Source organism: Lepidochelys kempii, chromosome 15 (genome assembly GCF_965140265.1).
Source record: "Lepidochelys kempii isolate rLepKem1 chromosome 15, rLepKem1.hap2, whole genome shotgun sequence".
NCBI lineage: Eukaryota > Metazoa > Chordata > Testudines > Cheloniidae > Lepidochelys > Lepidochelys kempii.
Window position 1 is genome coordinate 8,005,115 of NC_133270.1, and position 14,996 is coordinate 8,020,110.

Here is a 14,996-nt window from a genome sequence, read left to right on the forward strand (position 1 = left end):
TGGTTGTTGGTGAGTATTTGCTTCAGGTTGCGGGGCTGTCTGTAGGCAAAAATGGCCCACCTGATGATCACTTTAGATAAGCTATTACCAGCAGGACAGTGGGGTGGGAGGAGGTATTGTTTCATATTCTCTGTATATATATAAAGTCTGCTGCAGTTTCCACGGTATGCATCCGATGAAGTGAGCTGTAGCTCACGAAAGCTCATACTCAAATAAATTGGTTAGTCTCTAAGGTGCCACAAGTACTCCTTTTCTTTTTGCGAATACAGACTAACATGGCTGTTACTCTGAAATTTGTTTTTAAAAAAGACCGAGCATGGTGGGTGTGCCATGAAGGTTGCTAGTTCTCCTATGCGACTAGCTGAAGTGATGGCTGTTAGAAATGCTTTCTTCATGGACAGGTGTAAGAAAGAGCAAGTTACCATGGTCTCAAAGGGAGATCTAGTCAAAGCCATGAGAACTAGGTTAAGATCCCAGGTTGGAGCGGATATCAGGTAAGGGAACCAGACTTGTCTTGGCCAGGAGAGGCTATCAGAATAACTCTTGCTTTGTCTTGTTCAATTTTCAACAGGACCTTGGGTAGAAGAGGAAACGGGAAAAGGTATAAAAGAGGTCCCCATCCCATGGAAGGATAAGGGTGTCTCCCAATGAATGTTTCCCCAGACCGGCCCTGTAGCAGTAACAAGGACATTTTTTGTTCCGGTAAGTACCAAAGAGATCTGTAGTCAGGGTTCCCCAAAGGGTGAATGTATCTTGGAGCAGGTATAAGTTCAGTTCTCATTCGTGCCTGTGAGAAAAATTTCTACTGAGATTGTCGGCTGTCACGTTCTGTATCCCTGGTAGATAGACACCTGAGATAAGCACATTGTGATGGATGCATCAATTCCAAAGTTTGAGTGCTTCCATACCTATGGAGCGAGATCTGGCACCCTCTTGGTGACTTATGTAAAAAGGAAACACTATGAAGGAGAATAAAAAAAACAAAATCAGCTACTACTTATGCTAATGATGCAGATAAGGAAGGGACTGCTGCTTGCTCCATTGGCGGCCAAAGGCCTGAAAGATAACACATCCACTTCTGATACACTGGCCCACTCCTCACTTACATTTTTTATCTGCTAAATATTGTATATACAGTTCATAGTAGCGTTTCCACTTCTTTCATCACTGTCATACTTTTCCAGGCATCGTACAAGGCTAGGTCCTTTCTATGGGCAACACCGTGTTGTTCTAGTAAGTGTAGCACACATTTTCTAAGTAGTGCAGCTACACAGTCATGATTACCTAGCATGATGGAGACACCATCTGAAGTGAACATTCACTGTGTATCCAGATTGTGATCTGTGTAGAATTGTTTTATGGCATCTTTAATATGCCGAGCACCTCATACAGCTAACTGGACAATACCAGCACACTCAGTCTTGTGCCTGACATCATTCTGAGCTCAAAGCTTGATGTAGAGGATTGACATTTTGTTCACTGCAATGTTGATGCTCTTGTCAATTACCAGCGTATGAAATTGTGAATTGCATACAGCAGCCAAGATCTCATTTTGGTCTCCTACATTAATAGATTGTAGAAATTCAAATGCATAGTTCTTGCTCCTCCAGCTGGTAGGAAGATTAACCTATTTCACTGCATGGTTGTGAATGTGCTGCATGGACAATATGGATAAATTTATTTATATAGCAAGAAGTACATTATCAATCAGTATTTTTACTTCATCTCAATTTGCTCACTGACGTTTCCCCTTTTCTGTCCGCTTTCAGTAGACTCCATGCATTAAATGCTTAATTCTAAAGCCATGTTTCCAGTTGTGAAGAATTTTTACTGCATCACCATGAGCTTTCTGAACTAAATGCCATTTCAGAAAGTCCAGTTTCTATTCATTCTATTTTTTACTAGTTGTACTCCCAGCCACTAGAGATGCACTGTCGATAACAGACTGCTATACGGCTGCACAGCTTAAAGGGAGAATTGGTTGACATTCAAAAATTAAAGCCTTCTAACCATTAAAACACAAATTATCAACATCACATGTCAACATATACAAAATAAATATCCTTAAATAAAACAATAATAAGTTCTCAAGCAGCATTTTTCTGACTTTGCCTATTTCTACATTTCAATTATTATTGATGGAAATATTTCTTTTTACCATTAAATTGATGTTTACCGACTTCTAATGATAAAAATGGAACCTTAACAAAGCCTACTTGGAATCTGCGAGGGGAGAATCAGACCCTTCAGAGTTTTGGTGCTCTCTGGCACAGGCCTGATCTAGAGTAGTATCATCTGTAAGGCACAGTGCAGACAGGGATACTTTACCCACCACACTATCTCCAGAGTTAACTTACCATTGTTGGGGCTAAATCCATCCTCATTGGGATAATTTGCTGGAGCTACCTGGATGGTTGCAGAGGTTGGAAATACTAGGATGTGCGTACAAGAGGCATCCTGAGGGGTATTCAGTTGAGATGACTGCAGATTCAGTGCAGTACTGCGGCCAAACACGGATCCCATAGTGACAGCATCTTGCAGGACAGAAACAAAGGCAGAATCATGAATCCTCAGTCTTGCATGTTGTATGTTTGTGTTTAGTTCAATAAAATTACTAGACACATAATCTGGAATGGCATGCTAATAAAAATGTTTTCTGAGGTTTCTTGCTTTAACTCTAAAAGCCTTTTTACTGGTAAAGCCTGATGACTTTAAGGTAACAACACTATACGTATAAACGGAACCTCTAGCCACCTGATCTCATACTGCAGTTCTCTCTATCTTTCCTTCTGTCATCTCATGCTGCTCCTTAGTCCATCCCACACTTAAAAGTAGCATAAAACTGACAGAAGAGAAGGGAAAGGTTTAAAAATCTGTCTAAAAAACCCCAACAACCAAAAAAAAAAAAAAAAAACCCACCAGATTTTAAAGCAAGACATTTATAGCCAAAAATACCTGTGAATTTTCGTTCGTTGAAAACTGGAAGCCTTATTTACAATCCATAATGCTAATCAAAGTCTGACCTAACCTAAGAACTGAACAGTGATTGTAAATGAAAAAAAATAATTCCCCAAATTCACAAAAAGCTACATAAAATGTAGCACTCCCTGAGATGAAGCGGGAGTATAAATTCAAGCACAAAAAAGCCAACAAAAAGAAACAACAAATACCTACAATTCAAACAAATACAACAAATGAGAAACAGAGGAGGTGGAGAAGGAAACATATTTTTAAAATTAGACAATCCAGGTAATCTTAAAGCCAGAAAATTGTTCCATGATATACTCAACAGCATCTCTTGTTGTCACACTAACTTCCACTTCCTACTGAGGAGCCTCATGAACATAACTTTAATTTGGTTCTCCCTTGTGGATTTCTGTACATAACAGGGCCTCTTCAAGAACAAACGGATATTACGGGGGCCGTGGTTTTAGCCTCATTTTCAATGTGAGTCACAATTCCAATCTCCCCCTCCACCATCCCATCCTCCCCACAAAGACACACACAAACACACTTTTTGATCCTTCACACAGAAGAGTTCCCACAGCAAGAATTTTTGCAGACCCCTCTGCATCAGGGCCCATACAATAGTGATATATTTATTCAAGCTGAATATATGAAACCAGTCTTCCTCCAGGGCATGACTTTCCAAATAAAGATACCAGGAGACCCCATCATCTTGACAGGGCATAAAGAAATCTCCTTCCTGGAAGTAAACTCCCCCAGCACTGCAATTCCAAGTACTACTATAGTCCACTGGGCTGTCCCAAATTATAACTTTTCTTGCTCTTCTTTCATTCATCTATCCTAGTGAGGTCTCACTTTTGTGACCAGAAACCACCCACTTTGAAGAACGTCCAATGTGGACTTTAGGCCAAGGAAAAGTTTTAGTAACATGCATTTCTGTAGTTACCTGGCATCACTACAAAGGACCCCTGGGGCTCCATGGCAACCAAGCAGGCACTGAGGATAGAAGGAGAGTCTGCTGTTGAGATCCCACACATGCGGCACACTTCCTTCAGCTGTTTGCTGATTGTCTGCAGGGAACATTCCCCAAGGAGGATACTCCAGTCTGAAATGCAGTTAGTTTCAAGAGAATGTAACAAAACTCTGGAAATATCTCAGTAATGTTATTTCTACCTTCTGTAATATGGTGGTGTTGGCTGAAAATAAATATTAACAACACTTTGTGCTTCTATGGCATCTCAAACATTAATAAATTAAGCCTCAAAACATCCCTTTGAGATAGAGAAGTACAATCCCTATCTTACAGGTGGAGATAGGCACAGAGAGACTGTGAACTTGAGCAAGTCACTTAAAACGATTCCGTGTTAAAGTTGGGATAAAGCCACGTTCTACTGTTTCTTCTGCTTTAACCACTGGAATAGCTTTCCTTCTATTGGTAATGAAAAGCAGCCCAGGAGATACGAACAAGGAATGAAACAGTTACTGTAAAGTACGTTCTGTTTGTTAGACGGCAAATACTGTTTTCTGGTTCAGGAGGTGTTGCTTCACTCAGAATGTCTTCCAGTAACAGTTCTGGCAATATTAGTTTTGCATTGGTTCTGTTAATCATTTCTTACACAACCATTCAAGTCAAATACGTTATCTTAAGAAGATCCACTGTATCTGAGTGGTGGTGGCAGTAACAGATCATGGTATTCCTTAACTGTTAGTGTGGGATTCAAAAATCCTCTTCCCTTAATTGTAATCTAAATCTCAGCTATTACCCTTATGTAGCGCTGAAGATCAGCTGCTCAGTAAGCATGAGACTTTCCTCCTATTTCACAGGTCCTTCGCCACACACATTCTGTTACTGACACGCAATGTGGTTTGCCCTAACATTTGAATGTTGTGAAAGATGGTAATGTTCAGAAGAAATGTCCTTCTAAAAGGAACCTGATTTATAATTACAAATGGGATCAGAGCTCTGGATCCAAATGACACGTTCTGAACTGCCTTCTAATGTGAATCATTCAAACAAACAGACACTATTTTTCCTCTTAATTTTTAGCAATAAGACACTCTAGGCAGTACATAACTGAGGGATTACTGAAATTGGACTTCGCCTTTAGCCCCTTACTTAACAATGCACCCAGAGCATGCAATAATCCCTCAGAAATGCACTGCCTGCCTCATCCTATTACTTTAATGTCACTCCAGTGTGAGCATTCTTTACATGAGATCATCTCTCAGTTGAACTGTTTCTTTTTCTACAGAAGAAGTAGAAATACAATTGTTTTCATCTGACTAACATGCTGCAAACTGGAGTGCTTGAAATCTGAGTGCTCGGTCAACATGAATCCCCACGCACAACACCAGAAAATGCCATAGCGCTATAATTAAAAAGAAAGAAAGAGCTGTGAAGGTGAGTATTTCTTCAAAGGAGCACTCAGATGCACTGTAAAACCGTGGCAGAGGATCTCCTCTGATAGAACAAAAGCAGTTTAAGACACTGAGGTCAATCTTCTGAAAACAGCTACCAGGAACCCCAACTAAGCAGACAGACTCACAATAGAGCCAGGGGAAAGGATCTGCTGATTTTAAATTAAGTTCTCAATCTCTGTTCCCTTTCACCCTCTCCACTTTAACTGACAGCCCTGTGGTTGGCACCTCATTCCCCAACCAAGGGATAGATAACTGCTTCTTCCTAAAGCCAATTTAAGCTCCTCCTTTGTGTGTACTAGCTGAATTGAAGGTAGTGTAATTTCTGCTTCTTTTCCTACACTGACTGAAGCAGCAGCTCCCTAAGGCTAGCCTGAGTGCTGGTATAGAAAAATGATACACGCTGCTTATCTGATTTATTTTAATTAGCCCCAAACCCATGAATCTGGGATTGCTTTGAATAAGTCACTACAACACCTTAGGTGATTAATGTGAGAATGCACACTGTTTTAAATAAGATCTTTATCCTCCAGCCTACATTACCTTTCATGCTCCAATTCAAACAACAAAACGCACTAAATGTCTTACCTATATCCCAATCCCAGCCCTAAGATTTGCTCCATTTTTCAGTGTGGAATCAGCCACCCAGACCTGCATAAGAGCCACCATCCTTCTGGCTGAAGACAGGTGGAACTCCTTTCAGGGCCTGTACGTGCTGATCTTTAAATTAGGAGGGATCATTCCCTGAGTGAAGCAAGGCACTCCTCTTCCAATCTATGTACTAACTGCATAACTCCAGCCACGATGAGACGTCTCATACCACCTCAAGAAACTGAACTGAGGTCAACTACATGGCAGCACCAGAGTGCCACCATATTGCTAAACTCAAAATCTTGTTTGTAATACTGTTTCTGGTAATCACTGAGTACTGCAGACATGCAAGTAGAAACTTATTTCAGTGCAAGCACAGGCTGGTTGCAGCTTTACTGTATGGGACAGAAAAAGGAATTTTATAGCATAGTCATTCAGTGGTCTGCCAAAGAAAGTATTCATCCAAGTGATTAGAATGCATAGGCTACCAAAAGTAACTTCTGTTAGCTCACATATTCATCTGATTTTAAGGAAGAATAATGTATAAATCACTATCTACTAAATGTTATTGTAAATCAGTTCTACAGTCTTTATAATGAGGTGACCTACAACCTTACCTCAACATATACCATACCAGGTTATTCAATTACTGATTTTTTTAACCCTGTTCAATATTTTATCTTGTTTTTGAATTTGGATCAGCTTTGGAAAATGAAGTTCTCTGCACACTGTTCTTTCTTTCAGTGTAGCCTAAGTAAAATTCTCCATAGTGCCCTGTCAATGTCCACAATCCCCCAATGGGGATGCCAATTGTTGGACATTCCTTGCAGGCCACAAGGTACACCCTAATATTAAGTAAACCCTAGTGACCAGTTCATTTTTAGTTACTTTGCAATTGATGTAATTTTGACACATTGCTCAGTATCGTCACTGTATTCAGTAGAGTTGCTTCCATTTGAAGTTTTAAAATCAGATCTTAACCGTGTATCTGCTACTTTCCTGTGAACACTATACCCTGACAGGATCCATATGGGCCAGCTCCTCAGTTACCCTAAGCTTATGCTAGACTGTGACCAGGACAGGGCTTCACATTTCCAGGGTTAAAATTATACATAGTATGCTACTGTATTAAACCACTCAATAATGCCAGGCTGTACTTCACTTTTGGCTTACTAGTCTCCCTATGGTTACTATCCTTATGCTTTTGTTATTGCTCAACACTAATAGGGCCCATCAGACCAAACTGCACTAAATTACATCAACTGCCTTGTGTGCTACAGCGAATACCTGAGTACTTAGTACTAAACTGAGACTGTGTAAAACTGGATATAGCTGATTGTAACACTTTAAAAAACAAACCGAACCAAACTCTTGTTCCTTTTTGGGGTTATTCCTTAGCTACTAACATGTACGTGTTGTGTAAGTATTTCGCAAAAGCAATAACAATATTTACCATATAGCAATGTACATTTTCGAAGTACTGTGCAAATAGTAACTAGCTAATCCACACACCTGTGGGCAGCAGGTGAGCAAGTGAATATAGTTATCCTCACTGTACAGACAGGGAAAGAGACAGAGATAAGATGACTTGTCCAGGCCACATAATGACTTAGTATCAGAGGTCGAATTATAACTCCCGGTTGTAGTGTCTGGTTTGCAGCATCATGATCAATATATTAAACCATCCTATCTGACCACGAAACTAGCATGTAGCTAGGGTGACCAGAGAGCAAGTGTGACAAATTGGGACAGGGGGTAATAGGTGCCTATGTAAGAAAAAGACCCAAAAATCGGGCCTGTCCCTATAAAATCGGGACATCTGGTCACCCTACGTGTAGCTCTACTCCTCAGCACATGGCATCCTTAGCTGTCCTTACCTTTTAACTCCCCGTGGCCCAGTCTTCCAAGTCGCCCAATTACAACTCTCCAGGGCAGTGATGTCATCTGTACAATCCCAACACACCATTCCCACAGCTTTTGAAGACCAATTTTACGTGCAGACACTTTGCTCCTCCTTGATCTGGAGATAAGAGAAATGAAGCAAGAATTTCAGATTTCTATTCCATTTCACTATTTCCTATCTAACTGAACTCTTATACTGCCCCCAGAACTGTAAGAGCTGAGTGTCTCATTTACATTCAAATACCAAAAAGTAGAAAAGGAGTCTTTCCCTCCATTATAGGCACTGCAGTAGTGCCCAAAGGCCCCAGTCACAAAATAAGCACCACTGTGCTGAGCACTGTACCAGCTGTACTTGGAGATGCACTCAGTTGGCATTTATAAAGCAACCACTTTCTTACTCCATACTTGGTAAGCTATGACACAAACCATCAATACAAAGAAATGTTATCACCCCAGTAACAGGGAACTAGAAAGGGATGTGCAAACGGCCAGATAAAGTGAACATAGAGAAATGTCGACCCAAACTTAACATAAAACTGAAGGTTTCTACCTGTTTGGCAAATCAATATTTACAATGCAGGTTTCCAACAGCTCGCCATGGAGGTCAGTGCAGGATGCCAGGAGCCAGCGCTGATCATGAGACAAACAATATCCAACAAAGAGTACATTGTATTTCTGACTGGCCTCTCCAAATGTCTCCCCAAGCTCTGTTTGTTTGTCTTTGATGGGTGCCAGTATGAAAGGAGGAGAGTAGAGCTGAATTGGACTGGGGCGCTGTAATTAAAGTCAGCATCGTCATTGTTAGTACAGAGTTATCTAAAGCAGTGCTTGTATAAGAAATGCATAACATGGAACAGTGATATACACATGAAGAAATATGAAAGTTATGAAACAAACAGGTAGAAGCCAAGGAATTCACACTCAAAACTAATATATCCTGGAAAGAGATGAACATAAAGGAATTCATCACCATTAATAAATGTCACCTAATTCAGACAGTCTCATGCACTTAGAAATTTTTTACTCCTGGAGGAATTCTGCACCACTGCACATGTACACAATTTATGTCCCCTGCATATTTCTTTGCTTCCCCGCAGAAAAATGACTTTCTGATGGGGAAGCAAAAGGAAGCCACAAGATCGATCATGCAACCCTCCTCAGCAGTACGTTTCGGGTGCCCAGGACTGCCGGCAGAGAGGTAAATGACTCTGGGGCTGGAGGCAGGACTGGCGAAGACCCGGCTGGTGGTTCCTACCCTGTGCTGAGCTCAGCTGCTAGTCCAGGCTGGGCTGGGGAGGATGGAACTTCCTCTTCCCCTGCATGGCATCTGGGTCCGGGTCAGACACACCTCCAGATTTCTCCCCTGGCTGCAAGAAGCTCTGCAAACTGCCCTCCCCCACTTCCTGCACCCATTTCTCCTCATCTGCAGGGGGAGGAATCTCTGTACAGGGAGTTGCTCCCACATCCGCCCAACCCCATGCATCCAGACCCCCTCATACCCAGACCCTCCTGCCAAGCCTCACTCCTCTGCACGCAGAATGCCCCATGATGAGCCCCACTTCCCTGCTCTTAGACCACCCCAACAAGCCACCCACACCCAGATTCCCACCCCACCGAGCCCCAACCAGCTGCACCTGGATCACCACCCCACTGAGCCCCACTCCCCCACACCCGTCCCCCCGCTGAGCCCCAACCACCTTCACCTGGACCCCCTTGCAGAGTCCCGTTACCATTGCACCCAGAACCCCCCAAGTCCCCGTGCATCCAGATCCCCCACACCTGGATCCTCCCACATTAAGCCCTTCCACATTTGGATCCTGCCTTGCTGAGCCTGCCTCCCACACCTGGGGTGTTTCTGAGGGCAGGCCGGTCCTTGCACTGTGTCAGGGTTGGATGCAACCTCATCACTGAGTCCATGTCCCGGGGGGAGGGTGAGAGCTACACAGTGATCTCCCACCTCTGTGCAGCTAATGGCCTGTGCTCCCCAATACCATGCTGGAGCCTCCATATTTATTTGACAAATAAAATTTGCAGAATTTTAAAATATCGTGTGCAGAATTTTAATGTTTTGATGCAGAATGCCCTCAGGAGTAAATTTTTTAAAAAAATTCATGGGCACTAAAATGTATTTATAAAGATGCTGAACTTTTATTTTCCTTTTACAGATAAGGAAACTAAGGCACAGAGGCTGTGACTTGCCCAAAGCCGCGTAGCAAGTCAGTGGCAGAGGTAGAAATTTAAACCCCGATTTTCTGACCCTCAGCCTTGTGTTTTAATTGCTAAACATGCTAAATATATACAGGCTACTGACAATTTGATCTAAGAAACATCTGTATGTGTTAGTGATGAGTTGATAACTCATGAGTAATGGAGTGACAGAGTCACAAGTTATAAACCTTTTAAAATAGGGGCTTCTATGTAGACAGTGCTGATATAACCTCATGTAGCAAGGGACAGGAATGGCAATCATAATATGAATACAAAGTATCTGAAATCCTGCAAAGTACAAACCTTTGTTTTTCTATTGTTTTTCTTTTTCTAGAGCTATTTTGGAGGTCTCAGTGTCAGAGCTGAACAGCAGGCCTGCTGCTAATCAGTTCTACAGTAATCACTAACTCAGGTAAAAAAACTACCAGATTTTGAAGGATGCCCCCTAGTATTATTCAGCACCCAGTTTGTAACTGAAGTATTAATACAATTCTGCCTCTTTGTGTAAATACTTTCAATCACTCCTGAAACAATGCATACCCAGTAATCAGTCATCACCTTACTAAACCACCTCCTTCTCAAACATTGTGTTGTATCCCTAAAGGAATTATAAAGCAAAGGAGGTTACTGGATAGGTGGTCTAGAGTAAATGATCTAGGAACTGATAGGCTATCATGTCTAACTTTTTAGTTAACTGAGAATACATTTTGGGTGGGGATGGATGAGAAGTGCACGTACAATGGAGAGTGCAGTCTTCTGCCCATCTGTGGTATACTAAATACAAACAATTACATGTGAAAATGTTACTTTTCTTGTCCTGTTAATTTTGTCTTCTTTTGTCTCTTTGAAAAATTAAAAAGGTGGCAAAGAAAGAATAAATAAATCAGTTTGAGGAGAAAGAAGGAAAAGTAATGTTTTGGGTTCTTATACAGGTTGGCGCACCATCCCACTGCTGCTCTCTTTCTTTCCCTTTCCTTACCAATACTCATCCGTTTCTTTCCCTTCTCCTCTCTACCTATTTGCCCATTCAGATCTATTATCCCTTCCTCTCTCGTGGTGATTCTTTCCACTCTTGTTCAGCCTCCTTTCCTCTCCCCCACCCCTCCTCCCTCTGTTCTTATCTGTTCTGCACCACATGGACCACTGTGCTGTCTGCACATAAACTGGAGAAGCTCAGGTGTTGCATTATAAAATAATGCCATACTGTCATGGCACTATTACAAAATACAACACCTAAACAATGGTACAGGCTCTTGTGCTGGGCCTCCATTAGAGTAAGACAGGGAGCTGCTGGCAGAGTGTTTTCTGTGAGAGTCCTTAGATTTTGGAATTCACTGTTCCCCTTGGTCAAAACTAACCCAGTATCGCTGACCTACAGGCATGTTGCAGAGTCCATTGGTTTGAAGAGACATTCTGTTTTTCTGGGGGGACAGGAGGACTGAGGACGAGATTTCTTTTGGGAATTTTGAGAAGTGTAGAGATTCTGATTTGGATGGTAATCTGTTTTTGATTCCTGTTGGGTGTATGTATGTGAGCAAACGTGCTGATATTTTGGCTTCATAATGATTTTGGAACTGCATTTTTAATTAATATCCTGGGCTCCAGATGTCCTTACTAAGTGTTTTTTATATTTGTTCAGTTAAATCTAAATAAAGGTAAGCCCCATGGTATTTCCCAAAGGATGAACATTCCTGGGAAACAGAAAGGATTATTCTTCACTTGAGACTTCTGAAATGCAGAAAACAGAGCTTGAATCTTTGCAAAGTTAGGATCAGATGAAAGACAGAATCACTTAACAGCCTACAGACCATTATAGTCATTTCATGAGAAGTGACAGAATCCAGAGGGGATTTCTCCATTTACCCTTTGCCATAGGTAGCTGAACATTAGACCTGAATGTGCACAACTACCCATTTCATATATGGACACATTAGGCTATGCACATATTCACCTGTCTTTCCTTTCCCCTACATCATCATCTCCAATACCTTGAAAAGAAGAAAGCGACTAGCAACTCAAAGTATTTCCCATACTCATTCTTTCTGGGTCCTGAGAAATGAGATCAGTTCCTGAATCAGACTCCTTGCTGTCCTAGTAGGAGTACTAACCTCAGGGTTCTTGAGGGTCATCTCAATGCTGGCAGCTGGCCCAAAGCCAGTCAGAGACTTAATGTGGATCTGTGTGGGCAATGGTCGCCTGCATTGGCAGTACACGGAAAATGCCAAAGACTTCAAGTGCTGAATGTAGAAAACCTGTTCATCCTTCATTGTCTGCAGCATGTACTGGCAAGGCACGATCTATACATTTACGTATAAACAATAAAAACCAGGATTAGAAATACTGAAAGGGCTTATTTCCCACCCCAACAACATGAAATAAAACCAATCAAATTCAGGTTTATTCAGGTTTATTTATATTTCAGTTTATTTATTTATTCATTCTTCATTCAGCAACTACAGACACTTTGCATACTAGTGCTGTACTTGTATGACGACAATGCCCACAAGGTTCAGTCAGGACTGGGGCCCCATAGTGTTGGGTGCCGTAAGTATTTCTGAGTATGCACAATGCTATATTGAACCACAGTTTATTTTACCTGATTATATCTCAGAGCAAGCTAGAAAAAAATCCTATTTTCCAGCAGCCCAGGACCACCCAAAACCCAGTGAAATATAATTACTTCTTGTCCCCTGTACAAGATACTGAACTGCAGTTAATAATTTGGGGTACGCTGACTGACCTACTAGAGGCTCAAAGTGATTTCGTTGTTTCCTACCCCCCCCCCGACGTTCTTGTTAAACCCTGATTTGTGCTGGAAATGGCCCACCTTGATTATCATACACTTTGTAAGGAGAGTGATCACTTTAGATAAGCTATTACCAGCAGGAGAGTGGGGTGGGGGGAGAGAAAATCTTTTGTAGTGGTAAACACCCATTTTTTCATGCTTTGTGTGTATAAAAAGATCTTCTGTACTTTCCACAGTATGCATCCGATGAAGTGAGCTGTAGCTCACGAAAGCTTATGCTCAAATAAATTGGTTAGTCTCTAAGATGCCACAAGTACTCCTTTTCTTAAAGTGAAAACTGGCTTCCTATGTCAATTTCGTTGTAAATACCACTGAACCGAAGAAGAGAGAGATGATTTGCCCACCTATGTCCTCTACATTGCTAAACTCCTTCTCTGGCTCCACTCCAACCTTTTGGCTTCATGCTGCAGTTTAGGAAGGGAAAATGCCTAGTTATGTATATACATCCTACTGGAGTGCACTATGGAGAGGAACTGTTTGAGTTTAAAAGAAATACCCTAAGACTGTGGGACAGTTTTTATGTTTAACCTCAATGAAACCAGAATCTTGTAAGTGGAGGTCAGGTCAGATCACCAGCTTGTCTATGATAGAGGACATGGAGCATACATAAGAGACTGAAGGTGGATGCAGAGCAAAACCCTATACCCAAACATTCCTGAAACTTGAGCATGTTTTTTAACCCAGGTCTGAATTTCTCAGATGGCCTTACTGAAACTTTGGGGCTAAACACCCTGAACTTTGCATTTCAAGCTGAGCTCTCATATAGAATCATAGAATATCAGGGTTGGAAGGGACCTCAGGAGGTCATCTAGTCCAACCCCCTGCTCAAAGCAGGACCAATCCCCAACTAAATCATCCCAGCCAGGGCTTTGTCAAGCCTCACCTTAAAAACTTCTAAGGAAGGAGATTCCACCACCTCCCTAGGTAACGCATTCCAGTGTTTCACCACCCTCCTAGTGAAAAAGATTTTCCTAATTTCCAACCTAAATCTCCCCCACTGCAACTTGAGATCATTACTCCTTGGTCTGTCATCTGCTACCACTGAGAACAGTCTAGAGCCATCCTCTTTGGAACCCCCTTTCAGGTAGTTGAAAGCAGCTACCAAATCCCCCCTCATTCTTCTCTTCCATAGACTAAACATCACCAGTTCCCTCAGCCTCTCCTCGTAACTCATGTGCTCCAGTCCCCTAATCATTTTTGTTGCCCTCCGCTGGACTCTTTCCAATTTTTCCACATCCTTCTTGTAGTGTGGGGCCCAAAACTGGACACAGTACTCCAGATGAGGCCTCACCAGTGTCGAATAGAGGGGGACAATCACGTCCCTCGATCTGCTAACAATGCCCCTACGTATACATCCCAAAATGCCATTGGCCTTCTTGGCAACAAGGGCACACTGTTGACTCAGATCCAGCTTCTCATCCACTGTAACCCCTAGGTCCTTTTCTGCAGAACTGCTGCCAAGCCATTCGGTCCCTAGTCTGTAGCGGTGCATGGGATTCTTCCGTCCTAAGTGCAGGACTCTGCACTTGTCCTTGTTGAATCTCATCAGATTTCTTTTGGACCAATCCTCTAATATATATAGCTGTGGTTCTCCTTTTCTTAATATAGGAAGAAAACGGTGGCAATCTCAGGAACTACATGGTTACTGTTATTAAACAGGTTAACTTTTATTAGTAACCACTGTACCTGCACCTCCTCTTTTATGCCACTTTTGTTGGTTTGTTCTGTGGGCCAACACTACCTCTTTGATGGTGAATTGTGTCACAGTGTCACATTACACACAATAGTATGACTAACTGTTGCAATACAATTACATTCATAAAGCAAAATTAGATGTATTCCACCAAAACATAAATGTTTCTCCATGGAAGAGACAGGCCCACAATATAAAGATTACCCTATGAAAAATGAGAAGTCTGGTGGCCAGAGCCTATCCTCATGGATGAAAACAGGAAAAACAAGAAAGAAAATAAATAAAATAAATGTTCTTTCAGAAACAGAACAAATGATACAAGAAGAATCTTTTCAGTGCAAATCCCTTTTTAATTGAGAATTAAGTTCACTGTACTCTGCTTTGTCTTCAACATCTTCTGTAAGTACCATT

General features: G+C 41.8%; 1 protein-coding gene across 4 annotated transcripts in view; it reads right to left on the minus strand.

The window, feature by feature from the left end:
- The window catches only part of MED13L (mediator complex subunit 13L), a 442,112-nt gene that overhangs the window by 23,083 nt on the left and 404,033 nt on the right, over positions 1-14,996 (minus strand). For all 4 annotated transcript variants that reach the window (XM_073312881.1, XM_073312880.1, XM_073312882.1 and 1 more), the window contains exons 23-27: positions 12,195-12,383; positions 8,429-8,652; positions 7,854-7,996; positions 3,914-4,072; positions 2,358-2,534 (exon numbers count right to left, since the gene is read on the minus strand). In XM_073312881.1, the coding sequence (XP_073168982.1) occupies positions 2,358-2,534; positions 3,914-4,072; positions 7,854-7,996; positions 8,429-8,652; positions 12,195-12,383 (892 nt within the window). The remainder of the gene's footprint in view (positions 1-2,357; positions 2,535-3,913; positions 4,073-7,853; positions 7,997-8,428; positions 8,653-12,194; positions 12,384-14,996) is intronic.